The sequence below is a fragment of the Lepus europaeus genome, chromosome X, assembly GCF_033115175.1.
Source record: "Lepus europaeus isolate LE1 chromosome X, mLepTim1.pri, whole genome shotgun sequence".
NCBI classification, from domain to species: Eukaryota; Metazoa; Chordata; class Mammalia; order Lagomorpha; family Leporidae; genus Lepus; species Lepus europaeus.
Window position 1 is genome coordinate 81195404 of NC_084850.1, and position 22246 is coordinate 81217649.

The 22246-nt window shown below is 42.0% G+C and overlaps 2 protein-coding genes across 3 annotated transcripts in view; one reads left to right on the plus strand and one right to left on the minus strand.

Moving 5' to 3' along the window:
• Positions 1-1352: 1352 nt before the first annotated feature.
• LOC133753254 (large ribosomal subunit protein eL43-like) lies at positions 1353-1736 on the minus strand. The gene has a single exon (XM_062183717.1). It carries the CDS (start codon positions 1696-1698, stop codon positions 1420-1422), a length of 279 nt encoding a protein of 92 aa, XP_062039701.1. The 5' UTR covers positions 1699-1736; the 3' UTR covers positions 1353-1419.
• An 11797-nt stretch (positions 1737-13533) lies between these two features.
• Positions 13534-22246, plus strand: part of ABCB7 (ATP binding cassette subfamily B member 7) — a 112670-nt gene continuing 103957 nt past the window's right edge. For both annotated transcript variants that reach the window (XM_062182878.1, XM_062182879.1), the window contains exon 1: positions 13534-13728. In XM_062182878.1, coding sequence (XP_062038862.1) covers positions 13561-13728 — 168 coding nt within the window. In that variant the 5' untranslated portion in view covers positions 13534-13560. The remainder of the gene's footprint in view (positions 13729-22246) is intronic.

Genomic DNA, 22246 nt, shown 5'->3' on the forward strand with positions numbered 1-22246 from the left:
TTATAGAATGAATTCTACTTCAAGAACATTCCATGATATATGAATTCTTCATCATTTTAATAGGACATTTATTATAAGAATCATAAAACAATATTATAAAACCATTAAACTTTTAAAAACTCGCCAATCTGCTGTTTACATTTTTCAATTTTTCTCTGTACAAAAATATTTTTGTTAATTTAGCCTTTCCCTTTATATTATATTGCAAGCATTTTAACATGTCATTGACATGTGTGTCAGTCTTTTCCTTTGTGATTTCATCTGCTGCTTTAAACCTTAGAAAACAGTAATCCCTGTGATTTCTTCTTAGTTTCAATTAAATAAAATGTCTTTCAATCCCCAATACCTTATCCTTTTCTTGACCTTTGCTTTAAAGATGCTTGTTATAGATAGACCCCAAGGCAGATCTTACTTTTAAGCCTGCAGCCCTGTTTATCTCTTACATATAAAGGGATCAGATGAAGGGCAATGATATTTCAATTTATGAGGATTTATGAGTAAAGGTTAAAGAAATTGGGCTTGTTTAGCTTTGAAACTGGATTAGCTTATTGATGCTGGGGACAAGGATGAGGAATTTTAAATAAAAGACTTCAAGTAGATGAAAGGGATAGATAATATTGAACTGTTCTCCATTTCTGTTGAGAGTGAAAGGAAATGGACATACTAGGGCAAGGATTTAGTCTTGAAAACATAGAAAAGATACCCAGCCATCAGGATGAATATTTTGGATGCTGTCATCAAGAGAGCCTAAAAAAGGAATTAAGTTGATCCTGCCTTTGATTGTAAAGCTACAGACTACTTAAAAATAATTTTAAAAATTTGTTAGCATTTTGCAGTGTATAAAGCAATTCCCTGTAATTATTTCATTTGAACCTCACAGAAACCTTGTGAAGTAGGCATTATGTCTGCTTAAGGATAGTACTACATCCATTATATCCACTTAGGGTGGAGGAAACTCAGTTTGAATTACCAAACTTCAAAGGAGGTAGCAAATAGTACAACTCAATTTTTTTTTTTTTGACAGGCAGAGTGGACAGTGAGAGAGACAGAGAGAAAGGTCTTCCTTTGCTGTTGGTTCACCCTCCAATGGCCGCCGTGGCCGGTGCACTGCTGCCAGCACACTGTGCTGTTCCGAAGGCAGGAGCCAGGTGCTTCTCCTGGTCTCCCATGGGGTGCAGGACCCAAGCACTTGGGCCATCCTCCACTGCAGTCCCAGGCCACAGCAGAGAGCTGGCCTGGAAGAGGGGCAACCGGGACAGAATCCGGCGCCGCGACTGGGACTAGAACCCGGTGTGCCAGTGCCACAGGTGGAGGATTAGCCTAGTGAGCCATGGCGCTGGCCCACAACTCAATTTCTTTTTTTTTTTTTATATAAATTGACCCATTTATTATACGCTGCTGATGTCTCATATGGCACCTCTACTGGTCTTTCAATTCTTTCAGTCTTCTGATTGCAGACTTCACTGTGATGGCAGAAGTGGTGTTGTATGTCCAGGCACCACCAGCCACTGTCTTCATGCAGGAGCCACAGTGCCAGATCCCCACGGCTCGTCTCTTCATCTTGGTTTTGCCGCAGAAGGAGCAAGTGTACTTGGCGTGCTGGCTGATTTCAATCTTCTTCACCATCTTCCGCAGGGAGGCGCCATAGCGGGTCCCATATTTACCCACGATCCCGACCTTCTTGGTGCATTTCGCCATAGCGCCGCCACCTAGGTCCAAGCCCAGGGAGGACTCAACTCAATTTCTTAAAACAGCTTTATTAGATTCAATTAGCAGCCACTTCACCATTTCACCATCTATATTACATCTTTACAAATCCATTTATTCTGATCATTTTATATAAATGGAATCACATTTTTTTTGATATTTTTCACTTAGCATCTTTTCAAGGTCCATATGTTTTGTAGCATATAACAGTACTTTATCCCTTTTTATAGCTGAATAATGTTTCATTGTATGGATTTACAACATTTTATGTATTCTGTCACCAGTTAATGGACATTTGAGTCCTTTCCACTTTTTGGCTATGATGAATAATGATATTATGAACATTCATGTACAGTTTATTTTGTGGACATGTTTTCATTACAACTTGATCTTTTTTTTTTTTTTTTGATAGGCAGAGTGGATAGTGAGAGAGAGAGACAGAGAGAAAGGTCTTCCTTTTTGCCGTTGGTTCACCCTCCAATGGCCACTGCGGCCGGCACATCTAGCTGATCCGAAGCCAGGAGCCAGGTGCTTCTCCTGGTCTCCCATGCGGGTGCAGGGCCCAAGCACTTGGGCCATCCTCCACTGCACTCCTGGGCCATAGCAGAGAACTGGCCTGGAAGAGGGGCAACCGGGATAGAATCCTGCGCCCCAACCGGGACTAGAACCCGGTGTGCCAGTGCCGCAAGGCGGAGGATTAGCCTGTTAAGCCACGGCACCGGCCACAACTTGATCTTAAATTTAAGTGTTTTCTCATAGGCATAAATCTGAAGGCCCCCATGATTTCCACCTTCTTGCATATATATCCCATATAATTTTTCCCCTTAAGTGTGGGGTGAGAGGTTGAGAAAAATTAGAGAGTTATCTGGTAAATTATTTTCATGAGGCTGCTTACAAAGGGGTTGATAGGGTTGAGAATGTTATCAATATTTTTTCAGTTTTATTTATTTGAAAGTCAGAGTTATGAAGAGAGAAGGAGCGACAGAGAGTGATATTCCACCTGCTAGTTGACTCCAAAAGAAGGCTGCAACAGCCAAGGCTGATCCAGACTGAAGCCAGGAACCAGGAGCTTCATCTAAGTCTCCCACATGGGTAAAAGGGCCCCAAATACTTGGGCCATCTTCCACTGCTTTTCCCAGGTCATTAGCAGGGAGCTGTATTGGAAGTGAAACAGCAGGGACAGGAATTGGTGCCCATATGGGATGCCAGGATTGTAGGTGGTAGCTTTATCCACAATACCACAACACTAGCCCCTGTTCTCAATCTTTTCTTCTTCTTTTTTAAAGATGTATTTATTTATTTGAGAGGCAGAGTTACAGAGGCAGAGAGAGAAAGAGAGGTCTTCCTTCCACTGGTTCACTCCCTAAATGACTGCAACCGCCACAGCTGGGCTGATCCGAAGCCAGGAAGCAGGAGCATCTTCCAGTCCTCCCATGCTAGAGCAGACACCCAAGGACTTGGCCCATCTTCTACTGATTTCCCAGGTGCATTAGCAGGGAGCTGGATCAGAAGTGGAGTAGCTGGGCCTCAAACCGGTGCCCACATGGGATGCCGGCACTGCAGACAGCAGCTTTACCTCCTACACCACAGCACCAGGCACCCCCTCCCCCACACCTGGTTCTCAATCTTTAAAAAATATTTATTTATTAGAAACAGAGAGAGAGAAGGACGAGGAGGAGGGAAGAGAGGGGAGGGGAGGAAACAGAGGAGAGGAGGAGAGGGGAGGGGAGGGGAGAAGAGAGGGGAGGGGAGGGGAGGGGAGAGGAGAGGGGAGGGGAGGGGAGGGGAGGGGAGAGGAGAGGAGAGGAGAGGAGAGGAGAGGAGAGGAGAGGAGAGGAGAGGAGAGGTCCCATCTGCTGGCTCACTACCCACATGCCTGCAATTAGGCTGGGAACTTAATCAGTTTTCCCACGTGAATGGCAGAACCCTATTACTTGATCCATTATCCTGCCTTCCAAGTTCTGCATCATAAGGAAGCAGGAATCTGGAGCAGAAGCTGGGTATGGAACTCAGGTCTTCCAATGTGGGACACAGATGTCTTAATCAGAATCTTAACTGCTAGGCTAAACATTCAATCCTGATATCAATGTTCCATAGGCTGAGCTTGTTGAAGATTATATCAGACTACTGGTGTAACACCTTTAAGATTCATGCTGAGTTACAGCTTCATCATGGGCCTAACATGCTACACAGATTAAGAAGGTATGTTTTGGCAGTTTACTGGTTCCTTCACATCAGACTAAAACTGTGGAGTTGGAAAACAGCAACCTAATTAGATATTTAAGACACATGAAATCAGGGTAGTTCATAAGGAATCCACTTGAAGACTTTCTGAGCAATGGCATGTCTGGTGTTCAAAAAGAAATGATTCTTACTGTGTACTAGTCCCACAAAATTCCTATAAGAACATTCTTTTTAAAGAAAAATCTTGGTCACTGTTTTACATATATGAGATTGCAGATATTATTAGAGAGCGAAAACAGCTATGGCATATCTCCTGATTTTTATGGGTTACGTTGACACATACATAAAGAAGCAGTATGGTTTAGCTTGGCAGCATACACTTTGGAGTCTGGCTTAGGTTTGAGTTTTGGTTCTGCTGCTTCTTGAGTTAAGATATCTTGGGGAGGCTGGCGCCGCGGCTCACTAGGCTAATCCTCCGCCTTGCGGCGCCGGCACACCGGGTTTTAGTCCCGGTCGGGGCACCGATCCTGTCCCGGTTGCCCCTCTTCCAGGCCAGCTCTCTGCTGTGGCCAGGGAGTACAGTGGAGGATGGCCCAGGTCCTTGGGCCCTGCACCCCATGGGAGACCAGGAGAAGCACCTGGCTCCTGCCATCGGATCAGCGCGGTGCGCCGGCCGCAGCGCGCCTACCGCGGCGGCCATTGGAGGGTGAACCAATGGCAAAAGGAAGACCTTTCTCTCTGTCTCTCTCTCACTGTCCACTCTGCCTGTCAAAAATTAAAAAAAAAAAAAGATATCTTGGGCAAGATCCTTAAGCTCTACAAGCCTCAGTTTTCCTCAGCAGGAAAAAAATGATTGTTACTATGTCAAACATTTGAGAGTATTATGAGATCATGTATGTAAAGCATGTAGAAAGTTCCTGTTGCAGAGTAAGCACTCAATAATTAACAGCTGTTAGAATTATGTATGAAAAAGATTAATATATGATTGTTTTGTATGACATGCAAATGAACTTGTTCATTTATAAATTTGAAAACTATTTTCTGCTGAGAGTTAAGCAGCAGCATTGATCAAAATTTCTAAATTTTTAAAAGTTAAGTATAGTAAAACGTTGCATAAGCATTTTAAATGTAATTTTTTTGTACAATCAACTATGTTGAAAACATTCTATGGCATAGTGATAACATGCTCTGGAGTCAGACCTCCTGAGGAATTTGGATATCAGCTCTATCACTTACAAGCTACTGGGGCAAGCCCTAAACTTCCTTTCCTCATTTGTGAAATGGCGATTATAATAGAATCGACTCTACATGTGCCTTGAGAGGATTAAATTCGATGATATAAGTTAAAGCACCTAGTGTAGTGCTTAAAATAAACTCTGAATAAACTATTCCCCTCAAATAAGGGGAAAACACTACTCTAAAACATCAACTAATGGGACTGGTACTATGGCACATGAGGTTAAGCTGCTGCTAGCGACACTGGCATCCCGTACTGGAGCGCTGATTGGAGTTTCCCAGATGCTCTGCTTCCAATCCAGCTCCCTGCTAATGTACCTGGGAAGGCAGTGGAATATAGCCCAAGTACTTACACCCTTGCCACCTATATGGGAGACCATGATGGAGTTCCAGGCTTCTGGCTTCAACCTGATCCAGCACTGGTTGTTGTGGCCATTTGGGGAGCAAACCAGTGGATGGAAGATCTCTGTCTTTCACTATTCTCTTTCTGTCACTCTGCCTTTCAAATAAATAAAATAAATCTTTTAAAAAATATATCAATTACTTATTTGGTATAGTATTCTCTTGAAATTCTAATAGTAATAAATGTGTGCATACATATATAAATATATACATGTGTGTACACATACATACATATATATGTACATTTGAAAGGGAACTTCAAAAAGTTCATGGAAAGCAGAATTAAAAGATAAGTTTGGGATGGATATTTGGCTTAGTAGTTAAGATGCTTGTTAGGATGGCCACAACCTCATATCAGAGTACCTGAGTTCATTCCCCAGCTCCAGTTCCTCACTGCAGCTTCTTGCTAATCTCCCTAGGAGGCAGTGAAGATGACTCAAGTAGCTGGGTCCTCGCTACCCACCTGGGAAACCTGGATTGTGTTCCTGGCTCCTGGATCCTGGCTTCAGCTTGGGCCAGTCCTGGCTGCTGGTGGAATTTGGGGAGTGAACCAATGGATGCGAGTTTTCTGTCTGTCTCTTCGTCTCAAATAAAATTCTAAAAAATTAAAAGTGTAAAAAGTTTATTTTGGTGCAAAAAAGTTTTGAAATCCATGCATAATTTTTTCATAATACACATTTTCCATGACCTTTTTAAATACCTTGTCTCTACGTGGATTTCAAAGTTTTTGCATCAAAATAAATTTGTTTTAAATTCCATTTTCCAGGAATATTTTAAATTACCCTCTTTGTGTGTGTGGTGTGTGTATATGTGTATACATATGTATATATAAATGTACACACACATACAGTTTGGAATGAAAGCCTACTTGACCATCTTGTTTTATTTTTTAACACAATGCTGATTGAGTTTACCATTTAAAATTTTTATTTATTTTCATTTTTTATCTGAAAAACAGAGAGACAGAAAGAGACAGAGACACAATCTTCCATCTATCCACGGTTTATTCTTCGAATGTCCACAACAGCCAGGGCTGGGCTAGGCCAAAGCCAGGAGCCTAGAACTCAACTAGGGTCTCCCATGTGGTAGGCAGAGACTCAAATACTTGAGCCATCACTTGCTGCCTCTCAGAATGCCCATTAGCAGGAAGCTGGAGTCTGAAGTGGAGCTTAGACTCTAACCCAGGCACTCCCATATAAAATGTGGGCATCCCAAATGGCATCTTAACTGCTGTGCCAAATGCCCACCCAGTTTACAACTTTAAAAGAAGTTTTTCACTTATGTTCATAAGTAAATTGACCTGTGGTTTTCTTACACAGTCTTTATCTTTGGTATAGAGCTTATCCTAGATTTATAAAATATGCAGGACAATCATGGTAGATTAATGAAGTCTAGTTGTTTCCTTTTCTTTCCAGAATCCACCAAGAAAACATGAAGGAATAAACAGGAATAAACCCACAAAGACAGAGATTAGGATTACAGAGGAGTAGCACAGGGAACTAAGTGATTATTTTTAAGATCTAAAACAAATATAGAATGTTAAGATATGACTAAATTGGATTGTGGGTACATGGTATCCATTATGTTTTCCTTCATAATTTTCAAGTATGATAAAATATTTTTTAATGTTAAAAGTACACGATGGGGGGGCCGGCACTGTGGCGTAGAGGGTAAAGCTGCCATTCACAGTGCTGGCATTCCATATGGGCACCGGTTCGAGACCCAGCTGCGACACTTCTGATCCAGCTCTCTGCTATGGCTGGGGAAAGCAGTAAGAGGATAGCCCAAGTCCTTGGGCCCCTGCACCCACATGGGAAGACCTGAAGGAAGCTCCTGGCTCCTGGCTTCGGATCAGCGCAGCTCCGGCCATTGCAGCTAACTGGGGAGTGAACCAGCAGATGGAGGACACCTCTCTCTCGCTCTCTCTCTCCCTGCCTCCCCCTCTCCTTCTATTTGTAACTCTTTAAAATAAATAAATAAATCTTTTTTTTTTTTAAAAAAGTACATGATGGGGTTGGTGCTGTGGCATAGCAGGTAAAACCGCCGCCTGCAGTGCCAGCATCCCGTATGGGTGCCAGTTCGACTCCCTGCTGTTCTACTTTTTTTTAAAACTGTTATTTAATAAATATAAATTTCGAAAGCACAACTTTTGGGCCGGTACCGTGGCTCAACAGGCTAATCCTCTGCCTTGCGGCGCTGGCACACTGGGTTTGAGTCCCGGTCGGGGCTCCAGATTCTGTCCCGGTTGCCCCTCTTCCAGGCCAGCTCTCTACTGTGGCCCGGGAGTGCAGTGGAGGATGGCCCAAGTGCTTGGGCCCTGCACCCCATGGGAGGACCAGGAGAAGCACCTGGCTCCTGCCTTTGGATCAGTGCGGTGCGCCGGCCACAGTGGCCATTGGAGGGTAAACCAACGGCAAAGGAAGACCTTTCTCTCTGTCTCTCTCTCTCACTGTCCACTCTGCCTGTCAGAAAAAAAAAAAAAAAGAAAGTACAACTTTTGGATTACAGTGGTTTCCCCCCCCACCCCCCCCCCACCCCCCCGTAGCCACCCTCCCACCGGCAAACCGCTGCTCCACTTCTGATCCAGCTCTTTGCTATGGCCTGGGAAAGCAGTGGAAGATGCCCCAAGTCCTTGGGCCCCTGCCTGGCATGGGAGGTCTAGATGGAGCTCCAGGCTCCTGGCTTTGGATCAGCTCAGCTCCGGCCACTGCGGCAATTTGGGGAGTGAGCCAGCGGATGAAAGACCTCTCTCTCTCTCTCTCTCTCTCTCTCTTTCTGCCTCTCTGTAACTCTGCCTTTCAAATAAATAAATAAATCTTCAAAAATAAAAGTACATTATGGGGGCTGGTGTAGTGGCATAGTGGGTAAAGCTGCTGCCTGCAACAGCAGCATCACATACAGGTGCCACATCGTGTTCCAGTTGTTCATTTCCAATCCACTCCCTACTAACGACCTGGGAAAAGCAGTGGAAAATAGTTCAAGTGCTTGGGCCCCTGCTACCCTCAAGAGAGACCTGGAGGAAGCTCCTAGCTCCTGGCTTCACTCTGGCCCAGCTGGGGGCCCCTGCACTCACCTGGGGAGTGAACCAGCAGATGCAAGATCTCTTTCTCTTGGTAACTTTTTCAAATAAACAAATCTTTTTTTTTAAAGTACATGATGGGGCAGGCATTGTGGTGCACTAGGTTAAGTCTTCACTTGAGATGCCTGCATCCCAAATCAGAGTGCCAGTTCCAGGCCCTGCTACTCCACTTCTGATCCAGGTTCTTAGCAATGCATCCTGGGAGGCAGTGGATGATGGTCTACATACTTGGGTCCTTGCCATCAACATGGGAGACCCAGATAGAATTCCTGGTCCCTGGTTTCAGCCTGGCTCAACCCTGGCTGTTGCAAGTATTTGTGGAGTGAACCAGCAAATGGAAAAAATCTCTTTGTCCATCTGTCTCTCCTTTTCTCTCTGTCACTCTGCCTTTCAAATAAATATCTTTTAAAAGCTGTACTTTGGAAATTTATATTCATTAAATAAAAGTTTAATTAAAAAATGTACATGAAAATAAAGAAGTAAGTTTCAGAAAATGATGGTGCTTTTTAAGATTTATTTGAAAGGCAGAGTGACAGAGAGAGACAGAGAGAGAGACAGAAAGAGAGAGAATCTTCTATCCACTGGTTCACTCCCCTGATGACTGCAGCAGCCAGGGCTGGGCCAGGCTGAAGCCGGGAGCCAGGAGCGTCCCCTGAGTCTGCCACGTGGGAACAGGGGCCCAAGCACTTTGAGTATCCTTTGCTTCCTTCCCAGGCACATCAGCAGGGAGCTGGATCAGCCCTTGTCTCTACTATTTAGGAACAGTGTTTTTTTTCTTCTTACTATTTGTTGAAGTCTTTACTTAGTGTAGGGTTAATCTTATGAATATAAAGTAAACTAAAAGTAGATCATTGTAAAAATTAAGAGGGAATAAGAGAGGAAGGAGGAAGAAGGGTGGGAGTGTGGGTAGAGTGGGAAATATCACTATATTCCTAAATCTGTATATATGAATTACTGGAAATTTGTTTACCTTAAAAAAAAAGTGGAGCAGCTGGGACTTGAATCTGCACCCATATGGGATGCCTTGCTGCAGGCAGCAGTGTGCCACAGCACAGGAGGCCAGGATAAATTCTTTAAAAGTGCCTCTCACACTTTAATATGCATATGAATAACCTGAGAAACTATTTAAATTCAAATTTTAAATCTTTAGGTCTAGCATGGGGCCCGAGATTCTGTATTTCTAACAACCTCCCAGTTGATGCCAATGTTAACAGTTCATGGATCACATTTTGAATAGCAAGACTTTAAGGGAAATAATGCAAGGCAATGTGATAGAGAATGGCATGGAGCGGTGGTGGTGGGGTGCCTTCTTTAGATAAGGTACTTTTGGAAAGCTTCTTTAAGCAAGTGACATTAGAGTTGAAACCTGAATGACAAGAAATAGATTTTTTTAAAGCCTCCAAACCTACAGTAATGACAAGGAAAGGGAAGTCTTCATTACTCCGATTTGATCAGTACATGTTGTATACATATATTGAACTATCACAGTGTACCCCATAAATATGTATAGTATTAAATGTTAATTGAAAAATTTTAAAAATCTACAGGAAAGATGTTCTAGTTAGAGGCGGAAGCAGGTGTGAGAGTAAGTTTTAGCATTTCCTAGAAAAAAAAAAGAACATTGCAGCTTACTTAAAGTATTCAAGTGTTTCTTCCACATTTCAGATATAATTAAGTGAAAAGAGCATTCTATTTGGAATCATAAAACCTATGCTTGGTCTCCATTCTATCAGCTCTGTGGCCTCTCTCATCATATCATATTTCGCCTTCAGTTTCCTCATAAATATGGGAACATGAATAAGTAATATCAATCATCTAGGGTTGACATGAGCATTAAATAATAAGAGGTAGGAGAAAGCACTTCGTAAATTGCAAAATACTATGCACACTTAGGTAAAATTATGGCATACATAGTGTTATCATGTGATCTGTGGCTACAGCATCTATTTATAGCAGCTTTTATTGTGTGTATCTCTGTCTCTGCTTTATGACAGACACTGAAGTGTCAAGTTGCTGCAGGCCAAGTTGACCTGTCTGTTGCTGCTGTTCCCTGGCAGTGTGCAACTCTTATAATGCTTCATGTTCTATTTCTAGGTGCACGGGAAGTTTTCTTTGGCTTATCTGGAGAGTAAATGTTTGCCCCATTTTATCTCATTGTAGAATAGCTCCTTGTGTATTCTAATATTATTCACATTTTTAATTAGAGAAGTTGGCTTACAATGATAATTTCTTCCATAAAAATATATTGAATTCATTCAAAAACCTTACTACTGTTACTCTATGTCAGGAATGTGTATACATGATTCTAATACAACTCAAGAGTTTTAGGAAATCTTCTGTAGGATTAGATGTAGGTATTTCAGAACTCTGTAGTCTTTCATAATTTAAAATCTTATGACTTATGGGGCAGGCTTTTGGTATAGCCATTAAGATGCTGTTTGGGAAGCATGTGTCTAATATCAAAGTATCTGGGTTCCAGGTGCAGCTCTACTCTCCTTTCCAGCTTCCTGCTAATCCACATCCTAGGAGGCCGCAGGCGATGGCTCAGGTGGCTGGGTTTCTACCACCTACCTGAGACCTAGATTGGGTTCTAGGCTCTTGGCTTCAGCACCAGCTAGGGGTTATTGCAGGTATTTGGGGGTAAGTATCTCGGTCTCTTTCTCTCTGTCTTTCAAATAAATACAATAAGTAAATAAAACAATGTTATGATTTTACATGGCGACTAAAGACTTTTACTAAATCTTGTATGAGAGTATAGGAGACATCTTTTAGTGGACAGAGCAGAACAACAGCCAAACATGATGGTTTGGTTTGTGGATCTATTACCATAAGGCTTGGGCCTTCTTCATTTATAAGGAAGAGTTAATAATACCCACAGAAAACTGTTACTAATATTCAGCAAGATAATGTATGTTTCTGAAAGTATAAAAATGTAAGATGTTATTTCATTACATCTGACAATCTCCACAGAATATTTATTGTACAGTTTCATATATTTTTTAAAATTAGAAGACCACTGGATAATGCCTTAACTGGGTGATAACAGTCAGTGGCAATATTCAACCCTAATAGAAATCATTGGTAGAGTCCAGGGTTTCTCTATTGTAGACTGCTGCTAACAAGAATAGATGCTGAATAAATATTTATTGATGATGATATACTCAGTAATAAGATCTACAGTCAGCAAGGCAATAATAAGATAGAAACATCCAATTAGTCACTAAGTCCTATCAATTCCATCTTCTTAATATTTCTAGCATTGATCTATTGCCACAGCTGCCGCCAGGTTTAGGCCTTTATTTTATGACTGAACTATTGCATTAACTTCATAACTCCTATCTGAACTCCCCCAATCAAACCTTCCTATTTAAGCCACAGCAGGCTAATACACAATACAAATCTGATCATGTTACCATCCTGATTAAAACCCTTCACTAGCTACAGGATAAAGCATTAACTTATGAGTTAATCAAATACAAAGAATGAGAATGAAATACAAAGGAAATGGAATTTAAAAATCAACTTATTTTGGTGTGTAAAAATTTTTGAAATCCAGCCACAATTCTTCCCAATGCATTATTCATGAAATTTTTGATGGCTTTCAAAAATTTTTGCATCAAAATCAACTCATCCTTTAATTCCACTTTCCATGAACTTTTTGAAGTACTCTAATTTATATTAGAGTCCTTTGCCATCAGGCCTCTGTTCACCCAGACTCATTTCCTGGTACTTTGCCATGCACTCCCTAGACTGCTAAGATGTTCTTTTGCTTTCTTGCTTTTACCATACCATGTTCTTTTCATGGAATTCCTGTGACACTCTTCAATTTTAAACTGTTTTCTTATTTAAATAACAAGCTCAAACATCCCTTTCCTGGAAATTTGGAAGTGTAATACAATTCTCAGATCAAAGTAAAGTGAACTAATGGGCTACGCATATCCTTGTCTTTCTTCATCAGACTTATTATTAGTCCACAGTATCTCTCATAAGAAGTTCATAATTATTTGCCTATCTTTTGTGAGAGGTTTGGAAATGCAAGCAATTAATATAAAATTGTGTTGCATTATTGTCTCCAGGGTTTCAGGTAACAAATACCCTCAGAAACTGTTTCCCAGGTAACTGGAAACCTATTCTGACATTTGATGACAGTGGTGACAAAAACCTGTCTTTAAACATGGACTTCTCTACATTTTCATTTTACCATCCCTCAGCCAATCCATAGGTTCTTTCAATAACTAGGGACCCTGCAGAAACCGAAGGGAAAAACTAGCAAGAGAGGAAAAATATCAGAGTAAAGATGTCTAGCATGTGTGTATAACTTCCCCAAGAGCAACAGACCAAAGGAAAACTGCCTCAAGGTTTACGCGAAAAGAACAATCAGCAAAGTAAAAGTGCTTACAAGATGAGAGACACTGAGTCTCATAGGTGAGGCCTTCCCCCAGGGGAAATTAATGTCTGTAGTTTAATCTTTCCTAGACGTTAGTCAGCAGGAGAGTGGAGATAAGAATATGCAGAGGGAAAATAGAGAAAGTGGAGCGTGGCACTGAGCTGGAGGCAGTAAGAAAAGGGTGGAATGAGGTACAAGATAGGGCTGGCAGGTATAGCAAACAGAGTATTTGCGTCAACTAAAAAAAAAAAGATTCGTTTATCTGAAATTTATCAGGAAATCTTTCATTTTATCTGGCAAGCCTAGGAAAAAAGAGGAAGACAATGTTATTCCGATGTTCTTGGTTGTGTAGAAAAATAATCAAAGCCCAGTAGCAGGAGACAGAGAGGAAAAGAAAAAAAAAAACAACAAACCTACCCGAAACATCCCAATCTGCAGAAAGAAGCTATTTCCGGTCGCGGGCCCTGGGGAACCGAGGGGGCGGGGAGAGAAGATTTAGGCGGCCTACTTAGGTCCGCCAGTGTCCCATAATCCTCCGTGCCCGGTCCCTCTTTCCTCGCTCAAGATGGCGCTGCTCGCGATACATTCTTGGCGTTGGGCAGCCGCGGCGGCTGCTTTCGAAAAACGCCGGCACTCGGCGATTCTGATCCGGCCTCTAGTATCTGTCCGAGGCTCAGATCCGCGATGGAGATCACCTCAGCGCGGCGCCTCGGGAACTACTCGAATCTTCCAGGTGAGCCGCCGTTCACATGGAAAAGTAAAGGACGAGGGGACCGGTGGGGAAAAGGTTGCCCTAGTGACCTCGGGTCAGAAAAAGCACCAAAAAGACGTTCTCAGAGCTCATCAGCAGCAGGAGTAAGTGAAGGAAACTCAGGTTAGTAATTTGAAGAACGAGTAAAAGCTTTGGGGACAGCACAGAGAAAAGGGGCAGGAGGTTCCGGGCAGAGGGCACCTGGAGCGCTGGAGTCCAGCAGTTGGATTTTCAGTTTTTCTCTGATACTTAGTTGTGTGTGTGTGTGTTTTTGACGGGGTACACGCCATTCCTAGCCCGCTTACTTTTCTAAATGCAGGACGACTAGACTACCTCCCTAAGTTAGTAACGGAATTTGGGACCAGTTTGCCCATGATTTAGATATTCCTCAGTGTGGCAATTTGGAGGGGACTGTAGGATGACAGCAAACCACCTATAAACAAGTGGCAAATTGAGTTAGCACCAGTTAACTCCCTTGCTGACAGGCATGGTCTCTGATAGGACAAAACCGTAATTATCTTTTTTCCCAAAACATAGACCGCCCTAAATTCATATATAAACATGAATGTCCTTTCATCTGAAAATACCATGATGTTCTGTGTGCACAGGTCATTTTGGAAGCCAAAAAGCTACTTCTTATTAACTTCTGAATGTAAGTGTGGTTATTGTTTCCTAATATTTGCATCCATTATTATCTCTCACTCTAAAACATTTTAAAAAATTATTTGAACTTTCTGTACTTCAGTATATCCTTTCCCATGTTATTGACAACAAGTTTATTTTTTTTTAAAGATTTATATGTTTATTTGAAAGTCAGAATTACACACAGAGAGAAGGAGAGGCAGAGAGAGAGGTCTTCCATCCACTGGTTCACTCCCCAGATGGGTGCAATGTTTGAGTTGTGCTGATCCGAAGCCAGGAACCAGGAGGTTCTCCCGGGTCTCCCACACAGGGGCAGGGGCCCAAGGACTTGAGCTGTCTTCTGCTTTCCCAGGCCATGGCAGAGAGCTAGATCGGAAGTGGAGCAGCCGAACTGGCGCCCATATGGGATGCTGGCACTGCAAATGGAAGCTTTACCTGCTATCCCACAGGACTGACCCCATTGACAACAAGTTTAACTGCCGTCATTTGTGCATCCATATCATTTTAAAATGTTTGCTTTTTTCAAAACAAATAATTTCTTAAATTTTGATTATTTACCAGATATTTAGTGTACTAAATTACTAGTCTATTATGTGTATAGCGCTATGCTGGATAATGGAATATCAAGAGAAACAGTCATGTCTTCAGGAATTGTACAGTTTAATTAAGGCGATTGGATCTGTGTATTACAAGAAGAACTAAAAAACAGAGTAGTAGGTTAAATGTTAAATGAATAGTATGAACAATAACAGGCATAGGTGTCTAGAGGAAGTAGTGATAATTCAGACAGTGTTACAGCAGGTATCTCCTGCTGGTGATAGAACTAGAGAGAACATTCCAAGCAGGGAATGAAGCTAGATAGGTGAAAGGCTGGTAAGATTTATTCAGTAATCAAGGAGCACCTTTATATTGCTAACGAAACAAAAAATAAATTCTGCCTTTAAAGAGCTTAAAATAAACAGGCAATTATAATGAAGTAGAATTGTATAATAATGGGGAAGGTGCAAGGGACTGGGAAAGCATGCATTAAAAAGTGACATTAAATCTAGTTCGAGTTTTGGCTGCTTCACTTCTAATCCAGCTCTCTGCTATGGTCTGGGAAAGCAGTGGAAGATTGCCCAAACCCTTGGGACCCTGCACCCACGTGGGAGACCCAGAAGAAGCTCCTGGCTCCTGGTTTCAGATCTGCCCAGTTCTGGCCTTTGCGGCATTTAGGGAGTGAACCAGTGGATGGAAGACCTCTCTCTCTGCCTCTGCCTTTCTGTAACTCTGCTTTTCAGAAATCTTTAAAACAAAATCTAATCTTTTTTTTTTTTGACAGGCAGAGTTAGACAGTGAGAGAGACAGAGAGAAAGATAAAATCTAATCTTAAGGTAGGGAAGATTCCCTTTAATTACTGATATATACCTGAAAAATTAGAAATTAGTTAGTTAAAGAGGACCAGCCTCTGCAAAGGCCCACAGTAACAAGAACACAGAGGCAGGCATTTGGCACACTGATGCAGGTGCTGCTTGGGACACCTGCAGTCCAAATCGTCCCTGAGTTCGCAAGTCCTGACTCCACTTCTGATTCTGGTTTCCTGCTGATGTGTACCCTGGAAGGCAGCAGTGATGGTTCAAGTGATTGGGTCCTTGCCCCCCATTTGGGAGACCTGAATTGAGTTTCTGCCTGCTGGATTCAGTCTGGCCCAGCCCTGGCTGCTCGGGGCATTTTGGAAATGAACCAGTGGATGGAAGAGCTCTCTAATTCTGTCTCTGTCTCTCTATCTCTCTTTAAAATAAATAAATAAATAAATATTTTTAAAAGGAAGAACATGGACTTTTCTGTAGAACTGAATATAGTTTAAACTGTAGTGAAGAGTTTAAGATAGAAAGTGGCAAAAGATTAGGCTAGAGAAGCAAATCCTGATTTTTTTAAGATTTTAAAATTATTTTATAGGCTGGCGCCGCTGCTCAATAGGCTAATCTTCCACCTGCAGCGCCGGCACCCCTGGGTTCTAGTCCCGGTTGGGGCACTGGATTCTGTCCCAATTGTTCCTCTTCCGGTCCAGCTCTCTGCTGTGGCCCGGGAAGGCAGTGGAGGATGGCCCAAGTGCTTGGGCCCTGCACCCGCATGGGAGACCAGGAGAAGCACCTGGCTCCTGGCTTCGGATCAGCACGGTGCGCCGGCTGCAGTGGCCATTGCGGGGTGAATCAACGGAAAAGGAAGACCTTTCTCTCTGTCTCTCTTTCTCACTGTCCACTCTGCCTGTCAAAAAAAATTTATTTTATAGCTTAAGTTTTTGCCACATTATGTCTTGAGGCTGTTTTTGTTCTATAGTTCTCTAACGTGCCAGATGAAGTTAAGGTAAAGTTTATAGGACTATTCTCAGGGTAGAAGAATGAGAGGGAAGAAGAAATCATTAGGACTCTCTGAGGACATAATGGTAATACAAATTCAGCTCTTTCTCTTTCCATGAGCACTATCCCCACAACTTCCTTCTTCTACTCTCTGCTGTAAATCCTACCATTTCTTTTGGTTACCATTTCTGAAGTGTGAAAACAAGGTGAAAATGTCACCTTTGCTTTCTTTCTATTTTTTTAAGATGGAGAGGCAGAGAATAAGAACAGGAACTCTCCATCTGGTCCATTCCCCTAAATGCTTTTACTGACTGAACCTGGACTGGACTGAAGCCAGAGGCTGGAGACTCAGTCAAAGTCTCTCACAGGGGTGGCAGGGAACCAACTATTTGAATCATAACCTGCCATCTCCCAGGGTCTGTACCCACAGGAAACAGGAATCTGGAGTGAAACTAGGAATGAAACCCAGGAATGCTGATGTGGGATGGGGGTATCTTAACCACTAGGTCAAATGTCTGCCCCTGACTTCTACTTCTCAAAGGCATGGAACTCTTGGCATTTAAAAAAACTTCGGATTTACCATGGAGATGAAGGAATGATTCTAAAGCTTTCAAACTAGAATATGATGTAACCTGAGCTACCTGCAAATTAATTAGTGATTTCTGATTGAAATAGCAAGATAAATATTGAATACACCTTTAAGCCAATCATTTGTATATAGTACAGTATTTTTTTCTTAAAGATTTATTTATTATTTATCTGAAAGTCAGAGTTACACAGAAGGAGAGGCAGAGAGACAGAGAGAGAGAGGTCTTCCATCTGCTGGTTCACTCCCCAATTGGCCACAACGACCAGAGCTGTGCCAGTCTGAAGTCAGGAGCCAGGAGCTTCCTCCGGGTCTCTCATGTGGGTGCAGGGGCCCAAGGACTTGGGCCATCTTCTACTGCTTTCCCAGACCATAGCAGAGAGCTGGATTGGAAGTGGAGCAGCCAGACTCAAACCGGCGCCCTATAAGATGCCAGCACTGCAGGTAGCGGCTCTACCTGCTACGCCACAGTGCAGGCCCCAAGTACAGTGTTTTATTTTAAGAGAGGTATTGTTTTATGAACTTTTGTTATACACACATGTACACGCACATATTCCCACATATATGTGATTTCTAGGGTGCATTTTAAAATGTATTTTTCACCTAGTATTGTGCCCTAGAGTTGTGCTGTGCAATGTGGTGGCTATGTAGCTAATAAAGTTAAAATTAAATTAACAATATAATTCATCAGTTAATTTAACTGTGGCTAATATAGCCACATTTCAAGGATTCAGTAGCCACATGTGAGTAGTGGCTATCGTTTTGGGCAACACAGATATGGAACGTTCTCCTAGCATTGGAAAAGTTTAATTGGGCAGTGCTGCTTTGGAGAATATCATGTCCAGTCCTTTTGATTTTACAAATGAGGAAACTAAGTCCCAATATGGGTGAATGACAGGTTTCAAGGCCATTCATTAATTTATTGCCTTCTGCATGTCATTTGCTTGTATAAGGGTCAATAAGACCCAGGCAGATATTAGACACATAATAAATGTTTATTGAATTGTAAAGATACTTACCTAATAATTACTAGGGCACTATTAATGGAGGTATATATTTTAAACATTTAAATTCTTAAAATTGAAAGATTCCGTATAAGATTATTTTTAAAGATTTATTTATTATTATTATTTATTTATTGTGGAGAGAAATCCTCCATCTGTTGGTTAACTCCCAAATGCTTGCAACAGTCAGGGCAGGAACTCCATCCATGTCTCCCATGTGGATGGCAAGGACCAAGCACTTGAGCCATCATCCGCTGCCTCCTAGGTGCATTAGCAGGGAGCTGGATCAGAAGTATAGTAGCTAGGGTGGAGAGCAGCATTCTGTTGTGGTGTGGCGTTGTTGTCTGGCTGGTTAAGCCATAGTCTGTGATGCTGCCATCCCATATCTGCACTAGTTTGAGTCCCAGGTGCTCCACTTCCCGTCCAGCTCAGATGTGGTACTTAGATATGGGAAGTGAGCATCCCAAATGATGACTTAACACCTGTCTCTGTCAGAGTTCGTTATACAAATGTATTCTGGTACAGCTTCCTCATCAAATAAATGATTTACAAATAATTTCTCTCATTGTGTGGGTTAATCTTTTAGTTTCTTGCTAGTGTTCTTTGAAGTGCCAGAGTTCCTCATTTTGATGAAGGCAGATTTATCTATTTTTTATTGTTTATAATTCTGGCCTTCTTTATTTTATTTTATTTATTGGAAAGGCAGAGAGGCCGTGAGAGACACACACACAGAGACAGTGATTTCCTATCTACTGGTTTACTGCCCAAGTTCCCGCAAACAGCCTGGGCTGGGCCAGGCTCAAATTGGAAGTTGGGATTTCAATCCAGGTCTCCCGCATGGGTGGCAGAGATCCAACTATTTGAGCTATTGCCTGCTGCCTCGCAGGGTGCACATTAGCAGGAAGCTGAAATCCATAATGGAGCTGAGACTTGAATCCAGGTATTGTGATACAGGATGCAGATGTCTCAGCAGCATCTTAACTGTGAGGCCAAATTCCTGCTCATGGTTTTGGTGTCCTAGCTAAGAATTCATTGCCAAACTTGAGGTCATGAAAACCTGTATGTTTTCTTCAAATAATTTTATAACTTCATTCTGGTAAGATATAGAAGCATTACTCATATACCTCATATACATCTAGCTTCTTTTCCCTGCTTATTTTATTTTTATACATAAGTGTTACAGTCCCAACAATATCTTGTCATGATTATTACTTTATATAAATCTCTTGAAGATGCTGAGAAGAAAGGAGAGCAAGTACATATTTATAGATTTTGTTTTATTAACCATTTTATTTATCATTTCTTGTTCTCTTCACATGTTCTCATGTATTTGAGTTACTCCCTGGAGGAATTTCCTTATTCCAGTACAGTTGTGCTACAATTCATCTACTTTGTGATGTCATTGGCAGATATATCTCTAAATGTTGTTATAGGCTTCATAATATATTATACACATAGAAGTTATGGTATAATTGTTTTATACAATTGCCTTTTAAATCAGTGCAAAGAAGAAAGTAGGGAAAGTGTGTATATCTAGTCTTCTGTAATTACAGAACTGCTTTTTCAGATGCTCTTTAGTTTTTTGTGTGGATTTGAAGTACAGTCTGAGACTACTTGCTTTCAGCCTTAAGAATTTCCTTTAGTGTTTTTTGTGAGGTGTTTCTGCTAGCAACAAATTTTCTCAGTTTTTGTTTGGCTTGGAGTGTATGTTGCTTTCTTTTTTGACCAGTATCTTTTCTAGTTGCAGGATTCTTTTTTAGAAAAAGGTTTATTTATTTGAAAGCAGAGTTACAAAGAGAGAGATCTTCTGTCTGCTGGTTCAGGTGGGTGGCAGGAGTCCAAGCACTTGGATCATCTTCCACTTCTTTTCTCAGGTGCATGAGCAGGGAGCTAGATCAGAAGTAGAGCAGCTGGGTCTCAAACCTGCATTCATATGGGATGCTGGCATTGCCTTCAGTGGCTTAACCTGCTGTACCACTAAGCTAACCCATAGATAAATGATTCTTGTTTGCCAGGGTAGTTTTTAGTATTTTGACTATGATGCCTCACTGCCTTGTACCCTCCATTATTTCTGCTAAGAAATCTGCTTTTTATCATGTAACTCCCTTTTTGAGTAAGGAGTCCTTTTTTCCTCTTGTAACCTTCATGATTTTTTCCTTGTGTTTGACTTTCTATCTTTTTCTTACTTGTCTTTGGATCTCTTTGCCTTTTTCCGATTTGGAGTTTGTTGAGCTTCCTGGATGTGTAGGTTATTGTTCTTTTAGTTTTTCTTCCCCTTTATCTCTCTCCTTTTCTTCTGGTATACTTGTTATACATATGTAGGTGCGTTTAATGTCCTATATTTCTCAGAGGCTCTTTGATTTTACTTCAAACTTTTATCTTTTTGTTCTTCAGATTGCACAATATCTATTTATATATCTTTTTTTTTGACAGGCAGAGTGGACAGTGAGAGAGAGAGACAGAGAGAAAGGTCTTCCTTTGCTGTTGGTTCACCCTCCAATGGCCGCCGCGGCCGGCACGCTACAGCTGGCGCACCGCGCTGATCTGTAGCCAGGAGCCAGGTACTTCTCCTGGTCTCCCATGCAGGTGCAGGGCCCAAGGACTTGGGCCATCCTCCACTGCACTCCCGGGCTACAGCAGAGAGCTGGCCTAGAAGAGGGGCAACTGGGACAGAATCTGATGCCCCAACCGGGACTAGAACCCGAGGTGCCAGCGCCGCAGGTGGAGGATTAGCCTATTGAGCCGTGGCGCCGGCCAAATATATCCTTAAGTTTACTAATTCTTTCTTCTGCTAATTCAGATCTGCTGTTGACTTCCTCTAGTGAATCCTTCATTTTAGTTATATTTTTCAATTCCCAGGTTTGTTCTAAAAATAATTTTTGTTTATTGAAATTTATTTAATGTCATTATATCTTCCTTACTCCTTTTATTGTGGTTTTCTTTAGCCTTTGGTCATATGTATAATGACTATGTTGAGGGCTTTTTCTCTTTAATGCAGTACGTGCTCAAAGCCAGTTTCTCTTGACTGCCTTTTTTTTTTAAAAAACTAATATATAAGTTGTATTTTCTTGTTTCTTAGAGTATCTCATGGTTCTAAAAGACTGGACATTTTAGAGAATATATTATAGTAACTCTGAGTTGGTTCCCTCCCTCCTGGGGCTTGTTATTTGTTTAGAGAAGGATGGATTTTTAGTAATGACTCCCTGCATCCCGAAAGTATTAAGTGTCTGTGCTTTTTTTTTTTTTTTTTTTTGGACAGGCAGAGTTAGTGAGAGAGAGAGAGAGAAAGGTCTTCCTTTTTCCGTTGGTTCACCCCCCAAGTGGCCGTTGCGGCTGGCACGCTGCGACGATCCAAAGCCAGGAGCTAGGTGTTTCTTCTTGGTCTCTCTCTCATGCGGGTGCAGGGCCCAAGGACCTGGGGTATCCTCTACTGCACTCCCGGGCCACAGCAGAGAGCTGGACTGGAAGAGGAGTAACCATCCGGGTCCAGCGCCCCAACCGGGACTAGAACCGGGGGTGCTGACGCTGCAGGCAGAGGATTAGCCTAGTGAGCCGTGGCGCCGGCCAAGGGTCTGTGCTTTTCAAGGGAACACAGCTCTGAGTGTGCCTACAGTCATCCTGGGATGATAGTGATTTTAGCAGGGCTCCCTTTTTCTCTTTCCAAGCAAGTTATGTTCCACTAATTGCTGACAGATTGTACTGTTGCTTTCCACGTGCCTTGAGGCATAACTTATTAAACAGACTTAAAACAATCAAATTCAGTAGCCTTTGAAGGGATGGTGGCTGAGGTCAAGGTTTGAGATTTTTCTGATCCCAGACAGTCCACTTTCAGCTGTATTCTCTTGGTTTTCTGATTCTCAAGGGCAAATGATTAACCTCTGTGTCATGATTCTATCAGTCTCTGCTTAATTGCTTTTCCCACAGCCTGC

Coding starts and splice junctions, on each gene's coding strand:
- LOC133753254 (XM_062183717.1), bottom strand. CDS start 1,698: ATGGCGAAATGCACCAAGAAGGTCGGGATCGTGGGTAAATATGGGACC.